General features: G+C 38.8%; 1 protein-coding gene across 3 annotated transcripts; it reads left to right on the forward strand.

Annotated features, from left to right (window-relative positions):
• The first annotated feature begins 1,255 nt into the window (after positions 1-1,255).
• On the forward strand, positions 1,256-18,160 carry LOC138101029 (M-phase-specific PLK1-interacting protein-like). Of its 3 annotated transcripts, none has more exons than XR_011146996.1 (3): positions 1,479-1,911; positions 6,807-10,702; positions 14,743-18,160. XR_011146996.1 is itself a non-coding variant. In XM_068998865.1 (2 exons), exons 1-2 carry the CDS (start codon positions 1,558-1,560, stop codon positions 7,008-7,010), a joined length of 558 nt encoding a protein of 185 aa, XP_068854966.1. In that variant the 5' UTR covers positions 1,256-1,557; the 3' UTR covers positions 7,011-18,160. The 3 variants fall into 3 exon arrangements, 1 of the variants encoding a protein (XP_068854966.1); XR_011146995.1 differs by having other exon boundaries at positions 6,807-9,903; positions 10,525-18,160; XM_068998865.1 differs by having other exon boundaries at positions 1,256-1,911; positions 6,807-18,160.

Here is an 18,160-nt window from a genome sequence, read left to right on the forward strand (position 1 = left end):
TGACGATAAGAAAACTGCTGTATCTCAAAAGCAGACGAAACTTCTGACTGCTTGAAAACGAGCATTGCGAATAGCACGGGCTTAAGAAATGTCACATGTCAGTCTCTCTGAATGCTGAGGAAGAACACAGAGAAAACCTACATGACATATTTGTTAACTGGACATGCTGTGTGTAATCAAAAGTATTACATGGATGCTTCAAGCTTTGTGAACAAGAAGAAATTTATCAGCAAAATTACCCTAGTATAACTCAACATGTGCACAACAATATGTATTTCTAATTCATTTGGTGTGAAAAGGGTTTAAATTAAGCTGTGCTTTTTTTGGAATGAGATAGATCAGATCATTTGGTTACTTACATTGATAAACTGTCTTGTGTAGACATGCCGTTCCTTGTGTGCACAATAAAAACAGATAGTCTTCCAGACTAAAGGATTATCAAAAAATTTTAATGGCCAGGTTTAGCCTCTTTCCATTTTAGAATTTAAAAGATATTGCCTCATTTTTTCACAGAGAGATTGTATAACATAGTGAGGAGCTGAATTCCCTGAGAATATAAAGTTAGTTGTTGCCATTGAAAAAAAAAACAAACCAAAACCTGTTTAAAGCCAAAGAAAAGCAAAACTGGTGTATAAAGCATAGAAACATTCTGTTTATTTTAATAAAGTTTTGTTCACTGCTGTTCTGAAAGCCCTTTTTAATTTTCCTGTGTTGCAATGTCCTAAAACCGAGTAGTGCTTTGTTGTACAGACAGAAATAAATAATAATAAAAACCCCTTTAGCATTTTTTACAGAGTTTTTGAGGATTTGCATTAATACGTACTTGAGAACAGAGCAGGAATGGTGATAAATAGCATTCTTAAATTTACTTCGTGCTAAGTATGAAGTTCTTCTACAAAATAGCATTTTGCCACGAGTTTGTATGAGTAAGTCTTTGCCTGAGCTACCACTCACTTAACTGCTGACAGTTCAAACTGATTTTGACGAAAACCCTTTCCATTAAAGTACTCCTTAAAAGTCACTCTGTGTGTTTTCAATCGGGACTGCCGTAACACGTAGCATTTGCAGGCTCAGACATTTAAAAGACTCCAGAACAAAGGCGCACAATAAGCCTATCTGAAGTGACATGAAATGTGAGGTAAACACTCGCTTTGCTTTACAGGAGTTCGTTTCGTTGTTTTTTAGCAGCTGTAGAACCGCGGGCATTCGCTGACAGCCACGCCGAGCGCTGACAGAACGCCGTGAGCCTCATCGTCTCAGTTACCAGGCATCCTCGGAGACTCTCACTCCAGATTACTCCCCTTCAGTTTGAAAACGCGCAGAATCCCTGGGGGTCGGCGCACAGGTCGCTGGGTGAAGCTGACGGGCCCTCTCTCCCGCCCTCCCGCTTCCAGGCGGGATGGACGGCGCCTCGCCCTCCCCGCCACGGAACGTTTAGAGGCCGGAACCTGCCGGCCGCCTGGCGAGGAAGAGGCGGGGGAAGAGAAAAGAGAGGACGCGGCGGCGCCGCCATTGCACAGGTCCCGCTCCCGCCGCTATTCCCGGCCTGTCCCGGCCATGTACCGGCCGGGATTCCGCGCACCGACACCTCCCTACGCGGGCGGCGGCGTCCGGAGCCCTCCCTCCGGCGGAGGGGCCCTGCCGCCCTCTCCGCGGGGCTACGGAAGCCCCCACCACACGCCGCCCTACGGCCACCGGCCCGGGCCGTACGGCAGCGGCCTCTCGCCCCGAGGCCCTGGGTTCTACGGGCGCTTCGGGAGCCCCTCGCCGGGGGCACAGACCCCGCGCAGGCCGCAGAGCGTCAGTCCGCGGTACCCGGCTCCGTACGGCGGCGCGTCCCCGGCCGGAGCGCCTCTGCACCCGCCGCCGCAGCACAAGCGCTCGCCCGGCGGCTTCCAGAGGCACTTCCAGGTATGGGGGAAGGCGGAGAGGGACACGGGGAGGGAGGTGCTGTTTCTGCTTCACAGCGGGGCCCGTAGCCCGCAGAGGGCTTGTGCCAGCGCAGCATCCACCCGCCAGCAGGATTTTCGGGGGAGAGCGAGGCTTGAGCCGCATTGAGCAACGTTCAGTTTTTCCTCCGCCCGTTCCCCCGGGGTAGAGGGGACGGACAGAGCACAGGCAGCTGTGAGATGAGGATAGGGAAGAGGGCCCCAGTCCTGACGGGTTGCGAAGACACAAGAGCTTTCTTTTGCAGCTTTTCTTTTGCTTTTTCTTTTTGCAGCTTTCTTTTTCATATTCTGCCGTGTGAAGGTAGAGAATTAAGCATCGCCCAAAACGGCAGCAAAAACCTCTTTGTCCTGTACGTGCCTCCCTTTGGTCAGTTTTCTCTAATGCAGAGGTGAAGCGTGGTGTGTTTTTACTTTGCCCGTGTTGTCCTCCCATCATGGGAGCTGCCCTATCCACACTCGGAGTTTTCAGGGACACGGACGGAGAAAAGGAGTGCTCTGTTAAAGAGAAGCTGAGGATCCTTTGAGCAGAAACGAAAGCATCTGTTGTGATAATAGACTCTCATTTTAAAGTCTTTGCATTGCACGGAAAGCTTCTGTTTGTATAGTTTTCCTGAAAGCCATCAACAATAGGTTCTGTGAGTTAAGCTTTTTTTTAGCTGTGTTACTTGTAGCATGTGACTGGCAATGCACACAGGGATGTCAGTTCTCAGAATAACAACTTTATGTATATGACTGGCTTTATGCAATATTAGAGAAACCTTCAAAGTGTAACAAATGACACGTGCAGTACAATGATAAAATTTTTTGTGCTCTTATTGATACTTGAAGGCTTGAAGTATAATGAAGTCACATGTTAATAGAGATTAGTAAAATCTTAATGTGCCTGCACTGCATTGTCATGTGTCCATTGAAAACTAGTATTTTGTTCTTTTCTTATGATGTAGTTAACTCAGGAGTCTCACAGTTGGTGGAAGGGAATCATTATAAAATTTATACATTTTCTTCAGCACAACAGCAGAGTCTCTCCTGGTGTGGAAACCAACAGATTGCTTAACCTCAGTGCCTTTTGAAAAAGCCAAGCTTGTGGCATTTCTGCTGTAGAATCTGGAGGGATAATTTATGTCATCGATGTCTAATTTCCCTTCAAAAGATCACTCTTTAAGCTTTTTTTTCAAAGCCTGCCTTAGAATTAATTGAGCAGAAGAATATGCAGGAATCCTTTTGTCTTTAGTTTTAGTCAGAACTGTTTCATGTCAGGACCTGAGGACAGGAACCCACCTATAGGTTCATAGGCTCCATTCTTGATGTAAGAAACCTGCCATAAAGTCAGGTTGCATTCTGAGGTAAGAAACATGACGTAAAGAATACACAAGTTTGAATCCAGTCTCAGACTGTCACAACATCTTCCCTTCTCCCATTTCCTTCTTTAGACCTTGTGAGTAGTTTAGGAGCACTGGCCTGATGGCAATTCCTTCAGAGACTCAGAGGATGTTGAATTTCTGTAGCTTTGCCCAGGACTGAAGAAATGCATGAGTCTGCGCTTTTACATGTGTACACATGAGCTGTTCTGCCTGGGAGGGCAGTAGAGGCAATCACAGAGGGAGTTAGTCTCATAAACCATGAGTCCTCATTTGCTTTGGTGTGGACAAGGATCTCTGCCCTTGAGGCCGTAAATAGATTCAGGTAGAAAGCCTTTATGCATTTTCTAAGTATCAGATTTCTTGTGATGCATGTGCATTGTCCCCTCTCCTCTGTAGATCCTGTTAAGTGAACTATAGTGCCTCTGACATTTATGATGCTACAGTCACTTTTGAGATGAAAGTTTTAAGTGGCCCTTTAAAATTGCATTGGAAAATCCAAAAGACAGTTTATGTTTACTTTAGTGTTCTATTAATGTCATGCCATTAGCATTCTGTACTCATTTTGTGCTCGCAGACTTTTGTTCTTTGAAACAAACAGAAAACTTGAAGAAAAGCATACAGAGCTTGTTTTTTCTGAAATGGCTAACTCAGCGTTTATGTGGCCAGTAGTTAACAGCACTTTCTGGTTTTTGCACAGAGGTGCTTCTACTTTATATTTTATGAAAACATGTTTGTGGAAACAAGGGTATGTAGTGACAGGACAAGGGAGAATGCCTTTAAACTGTAAGAGAGTAAATTTACATTGGATATAAGAGAGAAGTTCTGTACTGTGAGGGTGGTGAGACACTGGAACAGGTTGCCCGGAGAAGTTGTGGATGCACCATCCACATTGTTCAAGGCCAGGCTGGATGGGGCTTTAAGCAGCCCGGACTAGTGGAAGGTGTCCATGCCCTCGGGAGGAAGGTTGGAACTAGATGATCTTTAAGGTTCCTTCCAAACCAAACCATTCTGTGATTCATCTTTGTTGTGTTTCTTATCTCCAGTTAGAATTCACTTAGTGGTAATGTTTTGTTTCCTACACTCAGCAGGAATTAGTGAACTAGCTACAAGCAGCAGGTGTGTAGTGGTGTGGATCAAAAATTATTACAGAAAGTAAAAGAAACACCACCCTTTTGAAATGGTACAGTTGTGATTTTTGTGTTTTCTGAATATGCCAGCAGCTATAATTACATCAGGTGAAGCAAGCTGATGAAGGGAGTGACTGTTCCTAGTTTCAAGGCAGTATTACTCCACTCAGTAACATGTTAATGAATAGCACCAAAAGATGTTGGTTTTTACTCTTAAGGAGAGATTTGTTATCTGGAGAAAAAGTACTGAGAATAGATTGACTGGTTTTTTAAGCAACATTCATTGAAAAAGGCTGTTGACATTAGTGACAAATAGAAAGTTTTTTAAGCTGTCTTTGGTACCAAATAGTGCCTCTTTCACTGAATGGTTTCTCTTATACAGGTAGGGCTGTTTTCCACTGGCCTATAATGTCAATAATCACATTTTGATTTTCTTCCCTAAAAAAAATTCAGAGAGGAAAAAGCATATGATGACTAGTATTCTAAACTTAAATAATCTACATGCTTAAATTTAACATGTACTGAAGGCTCTCAATCTAGTATTACATACTAATAAATTTCCTAGATTTCAAAAAAGCTAAAATGTCAGTGTTACTGATTACCTGCATCATATTGTAGTGAAATTTAAGGTTATTAAATAAATCCATACAAATGAGCCTTACCATTGAATTATTTTGCTGCTTCACTGAATATTGCAGATCATTATATCAGCTCAGGTTTCTTTTGCCCTCTGCAGATTAAACACAGCAATAAATAAGCTCCACATTCAATCGATTTTACAATGTCAAAGTTAAAAGGTGTTCATTAAATGTGGTGGTTTAGAGATGGTGGGGATTTGTGTTTATTTAGGACAGAATGCACTGTGAACTGATGTTTCACTAAATGTGAGTGCTTAACATAAATGTCACTTTTGCTAGAGAATGTCAGCTTACTCTAGGAAACTCCATGTCCCTTAGAAAGCTTTTAGATGTATTCTGAGGTGATTCTCTGACCCTCATGGGGTTTGATACAGTATAGTAAATCACCACCTTTTAGAAATTCTTCTGTTTTGAAATCGTCTTAGCTACATTACCTAACTGCCAAGAATCATTAGAAACAAGTGCCCTATAAATAAGACATGGATGTTCCCACATTTGATCATGTATCCATTATCATCAAACTTTAGGAGTTCCTGGAAAGTTCTTGCTGGAAACACATCAACATGTTCCTGCCACTGCACATTAGCAGAAATAGGTTCAAACTGTGTGAGTGAAATCTACTCTTCTGGCTAAACACTGGGTCTTTCACTTTATGGCATCATTTCTCAGTTTTGCTCAGAAATTGTTTCATGTGATCTATTTACATAGATGCTGTTAGGGCTTACTAGTCAAATTCAAATACCATCACTGCTGATGCAAAAATTCAGGGGTGCTGGGGTTGTGAGGGAAAGCAGCCATTAATCAAGTGCTTTTACCCTGCTTTACAAAATCTGATAACCAGCCTCAAGGCATCCTGTTGTTCTAACCATACAGAATGCAATGGACATGCTTGGAGATTATTGTCTATCTGTAGTATGGGTTGTTTACCTTTGGTTAAAACAAATTAATTTAAAAAAATACAGCTTTAGACAGAACCTCACTTTTTAGAGGAGTGAATCTGAGGAGAACAATGGATGATGCTAACAGGAGAAAATTATTATAGGAGTTCCTTTATGTCACAGCCCTCTTTAAGCTGCAGACTTGTAGCAGCTTTACAGAAGCAATTGTTGTGATCCCTGATCTTAAAAAAAATATGAAAAGCTCCCTGCAAAAGTCAGTACCCACTCCATCACTGATTACCATTGAGATTGTATATAAAATAAAGTCATCTGTTCTCAAATTTCATAGAACACTAGTTTGGTTGAAGGAGGATTTTTTTTCAGTGAATTCTTTGTAGCTATTTCAGTTATACAATACTGTGTTCAATCTGTAAGTACTTAATATTTGACTTCTGCTCTTGTTAATATTGTCAGCTCTTCCTCAGTCTCTAACTCCCTGTTTTGTTGTTCAGCTTTTGTTAGACATGGTGACAGATTATGAAAAATAGTATGAGCTGCTTTTCTGCACCTATGTGTCAGACTGATGTAAGCAAGTTTTTTGGAGAAGCCTGTGGTGGTGCTTTTTTCTTATCCTGGTAAATCATCACTCATAAGTAAAATACATTAAAGTTAATATTTCCTGGGGAAAATGCAAGCAAGGTGTAGTAATTACAACTAATAATCAGCTTCAGAGCTCTACTACAGTAAAACAAAAGATTTAAATTTTTTTTTTAACTTAATTTTTTTTTTTTTTTTTTTTTTAGTTTGAATTAGACTATTAAATGTTTCTTTACCTGATGGTTTTCTTCCAAAGGGATCACCCAGGACATCTACTCCATTTGGTACAGCGCATGGCAGAGAGAAAAGAGTGTCTAATGATGTGGAAAACTATTACAGACCTTCAATGCTTGAGGACCCATGGGCTGGCCTAGAGCCAGTTTCTGTTACAGACATAAACCAGCAATACAGCAGTGAGCAAACAACATGTACTGGTAAAAAAGGGAGGTATTTCAGCTAACACTTTTAAATGCCAAATAACTCCATCTTGTCAGGAAACCTTTGGGACAGAATCTTTACACTTAAACAAGATGAACAATAATCAAGACCTTAGATAATACTTTTATTTCATCACATGTCCACCCTTTTATCCTACCTTTTTTTTATTGCATTGGATATTTTTATGTATGGGAGGCAAAAGGAGTGGTAGAAAAACTTATATTTCTGGCTATGTGGAAGTGCCTGCCAGCTCCGAAGAACAAAATGTTCTTTAATCACCAGCGACTGATTTGTGACTGTTAAAACAAGTTTTCATATAATTACCTCTCCCATGCCAGATTGTTAGCCTTTTATTGTAAAGTCTCTTAGGAAGTATTTTTTATGTTTCAACATTTTTAGAATGAAATAACTTGGAAATAAAATTAAGTTTTGTAAATCCTTGTTTTGTATTGTATAAAGAATATTTTAGGAGCTTGTTAAGGTGTACACGTTAACACAGTAGTTCATAACAGTGAAATTAGGTGACTTCTGTAAATGTGCCTGTATGCTGTAGTTGATGTCTGGTTTTGTGCATAGTAATTTTTGTTAATTGCAGTGTAATGTGAAGTTGAAACATGACTTTTAGGCATCTCAGGAAACAAGTGTATTGGTTTTGGAAAATTTAATTTGTTGAACTGACTCTTGAGTCACAAATTTAATTCAGAAGTCATTTGCTTTTGTGTTTAGAATCGATATATTTGGATCAATATTAGAAATTTCTGGATTATAGTAACAAGTCTGTTCAATGGCAATTTAAGTCTAAAGAGCACATAAAACATCAAACTTAAATAAATGCAAATGTTCTTTCTGGATCCACCTCCTAGAATAGTACAGAATGAATGACAGTTTTTGTTATACAGTTGACATTAGTACATGCATAGCATCTTTTTTTAATCTGTTTTATATTTTTCAGTTATTTTTTATTTTTACTTACAGCAGGCATTCTTGCCAGGAGAATTGTTTTGTGTGTGTACATGCTATATTTTTGTACTGAAGAGGAGAGTAATGAGTTGGGTTTTTTTAGAGCTTGTCTTTACATGCAAGATCTATGCTTAAATCCAGTAGTGAATATCATAATCTAGAATAAAAAAGAACTAGTTCCAGCTGCAGGCATGTTCTTAACTTGCCATGTTAAGCCTGCAGCAGTAGATAAATTTTTGTTGAACGTACCATTATTTGTTTGTTGATTTTGGCTTTTAAGCCAAGGTAGAGTGTAAAAACTTTGTTAAATAAAGCCATTAGTTGAGTTTTCAAAATCCATGTATTCTTTTAAGCTTCTTACATACTCAAGTCCTGAGGCATGGTTAGGTAGAAAAGCACAGGGAATCCCATTAAACTGTTCTTAGTAACTTGTTTTCTGCTGAGATAAAATAGTCCTCTGTACTCCCTATCTGTTTCAGCATAAGATGTGTTAGGTTAATACTGCCTTCAGGAACAACTTCAAACTGTAAGGGGGGGGTTAATATGTTGAAATGTGCTAAGTCTGTTGTACTCTTAGGACCAGAATCTGAAGTATGTCACTTCTCTCTTCCCTCAGTTGACCCTGTTATTTTAGTATTACATCTGAAAAGGCTTCTGCAGAGAACTGAGAACATAATGCCTGCTGGATATCAAGAATGGTTAACTCTTCATCCCAGAATCAAAACAACTGTGCCTTAAATGGCAGCTATCAGTATTGTTATCTGCAATAGGTACCAGCGAAATTGAGATGACTTGACAAGTTGTAGTCTTCAGAATTTATACATAAGTTAATCAGTGTCATTGTGAAAAGTGAAGTGTAAAATTTTCTTTCCTTTTTTTTTTTTTTTTAAACCTTGCCAGGTGCTGTAAAGCTCACAAAAAAAAAAGAAGTTGTTGTGTGCTTAACCAAGTCACCTTTTTTGTTGCCATTTCCTATGTGATTGAATGCAATTTCTTTTTTGCAATATTTGGTGATCTTGGGGAAACATGATTTTATTTAAGAGAGTAAAGGCGTGATGTGTTCTCAACTGGACATGAGAAGAGTCTGGGTTTGGAAGGGAGAAAGGAAAGGTAAGGGATTCCTGAGAGAAAAGAGACTGTTGGATGTGGGACTTCTTACACAGTAGCCAGTATGAGCTGCCCTTGCGCATTGCAAAGATGGATTTTTCCACTTTGGCATTGCAGTTGACCCAGGCATCAAAGCCAGACTCCTCTGGTAATAACTCTTAACTCTTGGAACCGGGTGTCAGACATCAGTGAAGGTAAATGTTCCAGAAAGAGAACTGAGGAAATAATCTTGAAGCACTGTTTAATCCATGCAGACCTTCCACAATGCCATCTGTTAAGCTGCTGCTCCAGTGTACTTCAGGATATGACCCAACAATTTTAAGTACATTATACTACTAAAGACTCCAATCATTTGGTCAAGAGTCAGCACCAAAAACTTAAAAATGATTCACCTTTCTGATTCTGGGAGAAATTCTACAATTATGGTAAATTTTAAATATGTCGTTGAAGAGTTGTAAAGTGCATGAACACATGTTCAGAACTATAAATATAATGTACTTAAAGCCAATTTAAGCTTTGCCTTTTTTGCCATGATATCCTGGAAGCTTAAGCACTTAACTCCTCACCAGTTTTTTTTTCTTTTTACCATATGGCAAACATTGTTTTCCCCACATGTTTCTGATGGAGAGAGGATATATCACTTCCTCATTTGTTAATGAAGCCACTTCATAGTAACAGTATGACTCTGGAAATAGCATCTGATGATAAAATATAAAGCACAAAATACATCCTTTCTTCATGAGCCCATGAAACAAAGTAGTGCTTGTTGTGTTAATGAAGAGATTCTTTTGTAATGAACACAGTATATGGGCATTGCTCTTTCTTCAACAGACTTCTTAAATTTTAAGGTAAGTTAGCTTATTTTTCAGAAGTTTGTGTTCATACACTTTTCCATTCTGTTTTGTTTGCCTTGTGTTTGTCTATGAAGTCCATTTGACTTTCTCTTTAGTTGTTGTAGAGAAGTTGTATAACTTGTAACTAACTCTTCTAGCAAAAAATTAATTCATTTGTTGCTGTTTGCTTCTGTCTTTAAGAGTGAACTGCATCACTTACTAAATTTTGCTGATGTGACAGTAACTGAACTTAAATCAGCTGAGTACATGTAATGCAGCAACACACTGGGTGGGTAGTTACCCCAAGATGTGCACTGTAATAGTTCAAACTTTTGGGTTTTCATTCCAGCTTTATAATGTGGAATATTCATTCTTCTGTGGCACTCAGTACACACTCCGAAATTGTTAAATAAGTTAGAATATTAAAATTTTAATTAAAATGGAATTTTAAAAGTTAATGTCAAACTCCTCCTCTTTAGATTTAGAAGTAATGCATTGAGATGTAGTATTTCCCTAATGTCAAAGCTGGGAACGCTTACTAGGTAAAATGTGTCTGGTCAGCAGAATGGATAACTACTTTTGCAGTCAGGTTGCTTTTCTTTTTAAGGATATCTTTATGTGTTCTTAACTTCATAGAAATTATTTCATTAGACTTCAGATGGGGGAGCATTTGAAAAATGCATGATATGGAAATTCTACAAGGGCTGTTCACCTTCCTTCTAAAGAAAAGTTTTTCATAGCATGTTTGGTTTTCAAGCTGCGCTTCTGAGTAACCTCAGTGAAGTCAGAGGATTTGCTCATGCAATTGGGATGTGTAAGTATATAATGTTACAGCTTGAAAATTTTATCATCCATTTATCTGTCAGTGCTTTTTACCAGCACTGCAGTTAACTCCTCTGCCTAGCAATTGTTCTGAATCCAAATTCATACACGTGCTTTTATACATGACTGTCTTGTAATGAATTAAATTAGTTTTTAGAATATTTTCCAGAATTCTCAAGAGTAAAGACTTTGTTCTCATTTCCCTAAATCTTGGTGTTTGCCTTCCTTCTATCTTCTTGGAACTGGTGGAGAAAAGGGAGGATTGCCCACACTGATTGGTGAAGAGTCATGTAATGATTTTCATGTCTCAAGCTTTCAGAAACTTGCATACCAATTGACATAGGTAACTAGATAAACTTTATCATTTGAGATGGCTCAAACAACTTTTTACAGCACAAGAAATGAAAGAAATCAAGTTGTGTTTACACTCGATAGTAATACAGTTACAGCATTCAGTAATTAATTCACAACCAAATTTTTTTTGCCTAAAGTAACTTCTGTTCTGTGTGTCTCACAAGGCACAAACTGATTCAGTTTAATTTCCTGCCATTTTCACTTAAATGTGTGCTTTGCTGACCTAAAATTTAACAACAATTTCTCAGCTTGGACTTCTGAATTTACTTTTACAAAATTAATAGCTCTTGAGTGTTAGACCTCAAATCTAGGCCTCGCCTTTAAACTATTTTAGATCTGGCAAAAAAGGCTTTTTGAATCTCATCCCCATTGCTTCCTTGATGACACTAAGAAACCTTTGCCTCCTGGGCTATAGACAGCTGGGCAGATATTTGGTGTGTGGCTACCATTCCTGTCCTAGAGGTTACCCCTAGACTTGCCATTCCAGTGCAGCAGGACCCAGGAGACAAATAGTAATCCACTTTGCTTCGCCAGCTCTGTGTGGGGTTCAAACTGTATCAGGGTTGGTTAGTGCACATCTGGGATTTTAAATTTCATCAGTATCTTCTGCAGTAAAATCACAGGTGAATTCCACTGCCCTTTGTTCCCTGATCTGTGGCTGTTGCACATTGCTGTTCTGAACTGTTCATGTAAACATTTGTATACAAGAATGTAACTCCTGTAGTTAAAAGGGGTCATACCAGTACAGTTCCAGAGTGAAACTTTTAATGCTGCTGACACTCCTGCTATTATAATATGCACCAAAAATCTGCATGTACTACCCTGCTGCTGTGTAGCAGTAATCATGCTGTTTGATGCTGTATTAAACTACACTTAAACCTTCTGGTATCCGTATGTATTTTGCCACAGTCTAATTGCTGTGTATTCAAGGTAGTTAAAAGCTGTTAGTGTAGAGTCAGTGGGTTTAAATTTTGTTGTGTGCATGAGGTAACCTATGAGTTCAAACTGCTGAACATGTTGATGCAACTGTTAGTATAAATACCAGTAAAAGGAAGAACAAAACCTCTTTCACTCTGATTCAAATCATTCTCTTTTCAAGCATCACAGAGCTAATGTTAAGGGAAGAGGAATCAAGCTAATTGACAGCTTCTGTGGATGACTGCACGGCTTAAAGCACAAATAACAGAGCTAACATAGGTTTTTAAAAGTACCAATTGCCAGCTAGGGAGTAGTATCATTGATAATTGTAAGTAGCAATTGCAGTGTTCTTAAACTACCGTCTCCTGTGTCTTTATGAAGATTTTTTTAATTTAAAAGAAAGCTTTGAGCTGTATTCCTGTAACAGATGTTGGAAGCTAACCTGTTACTATTCCTACGTTTGAGTTTGCAGAAGAGACAGTCTTCACCACTTGTCTGTGAAGTCTAGTTTCTTTGTCCCTTTTTTTTTTTAAGCTAAGAAAAAGTAGGATTTGAAAATTTCAGGGATTTTCACAAAGATAAAAGGGAGAATTAACATCTGCAAATGGTCCAAGTGTACAACTTGAGTTAATAAATATAAGAAGACACTGAGAATCTATTGATTACTTGCCATTGCACTTTCCGAAGGCTGTTGCCCTTGCCTGTAAATTTTTAATAGCCTCCTGGTTGCTATGGCAATCGAATTACACTAAGGAAAATTACTGGGTTTCTGATTTCCAGATGTTAGAAAGCTGTTTGTGCACGATGGGCAACAGGTTGAAAAACTGTGATGTCTGTTTGCAAATGAATGAACTGCCAAATTGTGTCCCTGTTGGAACTGAAGACAGCTTACACTACCAGCAGTGTTCCTGTACTTAGAATAGCTTCTAAAATAAAATTCCAAGCATGCAGAAAGCTTGTGCAAAGAACCTTTGAATCCCTGTTTTCAAGGTGTCTATTGCATCTGGTTGCATTTTCTGACACTATTTGATTTCCTCTGGCAACAGTTGCTGCATGTTCTATACATTGGCTCTCTGTCGCCTGTCATCCTCAGGGCTGTGATGTGAGGAAGAAATAGTTACTGTCTCTACTTTGTGAATGTACAACTGGTAATAGCCCAGTTTAGTTTATCTCTGCTGTGAGATCATCCCAGTAAACATTAACCAAGTCTCTATCCTCTTACAGCCTGAAAAGTAGAGTCTAGTGCATTACTAAGGCTTTGTGTACTTTATATTTCAAGCAAACAGTTTAAAGGGACCTACCAAAAGTGGGTTGTTTTTTTTTAACACACACACACCCCCACCCAACTCTATCCAGAGAAGATAACTTAGGCAGTCTTAACCAAATTTTTCCTTTCCAAAGAGTTTTCTGCTGTCTCTTTTTCCCCCCTCTGTTTTTTTTCAGTACTGTCCGTACAGCAGCCATAAGTTAAGGCTCTTCTGCTTTGGTTTTCTGTGGAAATAAACATACCTTCACTGCCCTTTCCACTGAAATAGGCTCACTCCACCCTGCAGGACTCTGCTGGAGGGTTTGATGGAATCGGTGTCATCCAACCACCCACCACACTCAGTCACTACAGGTCCTGTTAGTTTATATTGCTGGAGATGACAAAACTGTGACAACAAGTAAAGTCACACAGATTCCCCCTGACTCATCTAAATGAGCCTGCAGTGGTTTAGTGGTGGACTTTGTTGTCAGATGTGTAGTGAGTACTGTACAACACAGACATGCCCTTGCCATAGTGGCCACCCTGCACAGATTAATAAAAAAGGCCACTACTGAACATGCAGACAAGTGGTGCTCAGATCTGTGTTAAACATTGCAAATTCAGCAACAGGCAAAAAGAACCCCAGGCAAAGTCACTCGAAAAAGACAATAGAAAAAGTGTGTAAGAAGAAGGCACAGGGAAAGGGTTGCATTGATCCCAGTTCTTTCTGGTAGCTTCCCAACACAACCATCTCTTAAATACTTAGATTTCCACTGAGGAGATCCTTGTTGATAGTACACCAAATTGGATGGAGAACTACCTCATGAAAGCATAAAATCGGGTATTCTTGCTCCAGCAGCCACAGGATGTATTACTGTTTTTTAATCCATGAATGACAAGAAAGCAGATGTGCATTCTGAGAGAAGTGAGTTTGGTGAGCAGCAGAAATAAAAAGGTTGTCTGCCTAGGAACCTTTTTCATTCAATATGCTTAATTTTTACTGCCAGTTAAAAAAGGTAGTTCAACTTCAGTCCAGTGCCAGTTACTTCAGTGCTAAATCCTACTTCAGAAGCTTTTGAACAGCCAGAAGATCTGCTACAGAACAACTGCTTTCAGTCTTGAAACCTTTCAATGAGCAGAAGGAAAAAGCAAGGTTCTGGTGTCACTCTAACTGTATTGATGTATCAGAGAAAAGCAGCAGAAACACATCTAGTCAAGGCTTTAACAGCAACAGTCTATTTCTAGGTAAGCATCCCAAAATAAATAATCCAATTTCAGGCCTGGTGAGGATCATCAATACAGCTGCCTTGCCCCTCCAGCACCTCGTGGCAAGGAGACAATCCAGTGAAAAGGTCTGCACCTTCAAAAACACCATTTGCATGAGTCTTTCTTAGTCATTTGTAATATCACAAAGCATCAGCACAGACCATGGGCAAGAGTCCAGAACGTGTAACGAGTAGAAAGCTGAAGAAAGGTAAGACCTGTATTCATTCCCTTACTCTGTTTCTTCACAGGTTCCACAACCTTGTGACGAAGCCTTGCATTTGCTCTGGAGTCACTTTCCACCAGCTATTCCCATATACTTTCTATGGTTGACACTTCATTTGAACCAGATATTTCTCTCTTAAAAGGCTTCCACTCTTTTGTGACTTAAGCCACCCATAAATTTTTTTTAATCTATTTATTTTATTATAAAATAAACAATGTATTATTCAGAGATATCTGTATCACAAAAAGATTTTTCCATTCTGAACTATCACTTTCCTAGTTCTGACAAAGCAGAAACAAGTGTTTTCAAATCAGACAGGTTAAGATTGCACAGTTCAAATGTGTTTCAAACTAAGCTTGCTGATGGCTGAAACAAGAAAGTAAATTCCATTGAGCTTTTCCAACAGTCAATCTCAGGATGGGAGCTGCCAGTGACCATCTTTTTTATAATAATAATGTTGTTGCAATCACCTGCCTGCAGTTTTTACACTCCTGCTTAATTATTTTTGTCCTGAGGTCCTGTTGAATGTTTTGGTTATTATTATTTCTTTTTACTAGTTGCAAGTTTTAAGGATCTTTCAAAATGGTAAAGAAAAATTGGTTTTAAAATTCCAAGTAATATCTATACATATTGAGTCCCAAAGAGTGAGTAAAATTAATAACTTTGACGATTCTAGTTGTGAAGAGGTATGGGATACAGACCTTTTCAGTAGCCATAAACTAAAGCAGTAAGTTAAATACTCTTTTTACTAAGAAATACTACATAGATTTTGTCAAATCCCAAATCTCACTGTCCATCACTTGGTGGTAGAGAGAAGCATATCCTGGCAACTCCCACGTAAAACCACCAGTTTTGTTTAAACCACAACAAAGACACTTAATATTCAAAGATTTGCCTTTGTGGTATCCCAATCAGAAAGAGTTAAAACAGTTCACAGATTTTTCTTGGAATTTCCCTCTCCAGAGAGGACTGTTCTGGAGTCGTGTAAACACAGACATCTGCTTGCTGACACTTCATAATTCCTTTAAATGCATAAGAATAGAAAGAATCCCGGAGGGAGTTCCAGACCAGGCCACTTTCAGCCACCAGGCCTCCATGCCTTTATCCAGTAAAAAGGCAGATAAGTGCTGGGGCTCATACATCTGTTTCATGGACATTCTGGCTATAAGCTTTGAAGTTAATAATACAGCTTGTTCTGTCTGAAAATAGTATCAAACCAAATTTATTTTTCATACTAAAAATGGGCAAAATTGTCCAACTTTTATATACCTAAAGTGTGTAAGGGAAATTGCAAAGTACAGTAGACTTATGGTAAGAAGATTGTTAAACTAGAGTTGCTATCTAACAAAAAAAGATTTCAAGGCAAAGTGTGGTATTTTAGTGGAAGTCTCTCCATCTCTTGTGCTTATGTTTGGAGGTACAAACAACCTCTTTATATCTGATTTAGAAATCAGGGCTCATCTTTTAATTACTTTGCCTCCCTGTTACCCCAGACATGCAGGTGTGGAAGATCTGAGCAAATAGGAGAACAGTGATTCAGAGCTGTAGAAATAGCTTTAATCCCTGTATCCTGCTAAGCAGAAATTCACCTTACAGATGTAAACATAGCTTTTAATATAAAGTTAAACCTACACATTAATTATATTTTATTAAGCATCACATCAGTCTTCAGAGAGGATAACATTTTTAGTCCAGCATTTTGCATATGGGAGAATGAATGAATACCAAGAGGAGATGTCTTGCTTCAGCCTTATTATGGTTTAGTGGCAGAAAACAATCCAGTGTTTTCTGCTCTCCCTATTACATTCCCTGAAACTGGGTAATCAATAACACATTCAGATCAAGTTACAAATGCATTGCCTTCCTGGGAGGAGGAATGCCAGCAGGAAGTCAGCCATGCTTTCCAACACATGCTAATGATACATGGTAGCTGTTTAATTCTGTGAGCATCTCTCTGACACTCTGCTGTAACTGTTCATTACATGTTCCAAATTCTGATAGAGTTCTGAAAAGAACCCCTTAATTTCCTCAAGCACCTTTCAAATCTAGTGTAGAAAATAGACTCAGAAACATTGCTCTTAACAAAAGAATGAGCATTCAAGGACTTTGAATAAATTAGAATTTCCACGATTTCTTTGATAATCTACAGGTTTGTATGTTTTACAGCTCTCCAGGAGAGTCTTCTGTGGCCAAATATGTATGCGAAAATATACATAATTTTTCTAATGGAAGGTGGTTTTATTAAAAAACACCAACATTCTATTCAAAAGGAAACTTCTGACACTGGATAATTAAATGGAAATCCCTGCTGAAGTTAACAGGGGTTTTGGTTTTCGCCCTTTGTCTGAACTAAAATCTGCAGTGACAGCAGAAACAATTTCAACCTAAGATAATAGTTTTAAGTTTTCATTCATAACACCATAGCAATGGAGGTCACAGTCTCCTTAGAAAAGGAGTACTTGCACTATTGAATTTCACTGCATGTGGAAATGATTTATGCTGTAATCAGAAGCCTAGCGCCTTCCAGTGGAAGATTCTCAAGCAATTGTCATGGAGCAAACCGGGCTTTAGCTCACTAGGCATTAATTTAACAAGATTTTTTTTTTTTTTTTTTTTTAATGACCAGTATCTTCATAACTGATTGATGCCTGATCTGGTGCAGCACCTGCTCTCTCATCTCCTGTGGTTCAGCTTTTCAGATTAATGAGTCAGAAAGCCAATTGTGACAGTATTGTAAAATGTAATATTGTAATAAACTTTCCATGCTTCAAAACAGAAAAATAATCCACAAATTGATTTCCAGAGTTGAGATTTCAGGTCCTGAACTGTTCTTTGGTTGGGGACTCTTTTTGGACAGAAGCTTTAAGTGACACAATCACTTTCTAAAGCATAGAACTGTCACCATAATTATAAGGTTTTTTTAATGCATTTTATTTTTTAAAAGCTACAGTAAATCAAGCCTAAAAATGTTAATGCATTCCTGGTAGTGGTCAAGCTGTGCAAATTCTGAATTTATATTCCAGCAATATGTAATACTTCACATGATGTAGATGATGTTTTGCAAAACACAGGGTATACAATACATGTGTTACAAACCTGATTCCTTGCTTTTTATGACTACCTACAGAGTGTTTAATGACAACTTGAGGCAGCTTTTGCCTTCCCATTTAGGAACAGTTTTAGAACGGTTCTGAAAAACAGTAGGAGCTGCCAGCTTCCCTGGTGCACTTCGAAGCATCCTACCAATAAGAAATCTAATCCCATTTGTTGGGTCTGTTTATGTGCTGATGAATTTAATAATGCTGCTGTGGATGTGTTCTCTCTCCTGTCCTGTGAAATCCTTCAACAGAGTTACATGACTCCTCAAGGCATTACACAACTAAATGGTGCTCTCTTGGAAAGGGCAGAGCCCGTGTCCTATTAAACACTGCACAGCAAAGCAA

The sequence above is a fragment of the Aphelocoma coerulescens genome, unplaced genomic scaffold, assembly GCF_041296385.1.
Source record: "Aphelocoma coerulescens isolate FSJ_1873_10779 unplaced genomic scaffold, UR_Acoe_1.0 HiC_scaffold_183, whole genome shotgun sequence".
Taxonomy (NCBI): Eukaryota; Metazoa; Chordata; class Aves; order Passeriformes; family Corvidae; genus Aphelocoma; species Aphelocoma coerulescens.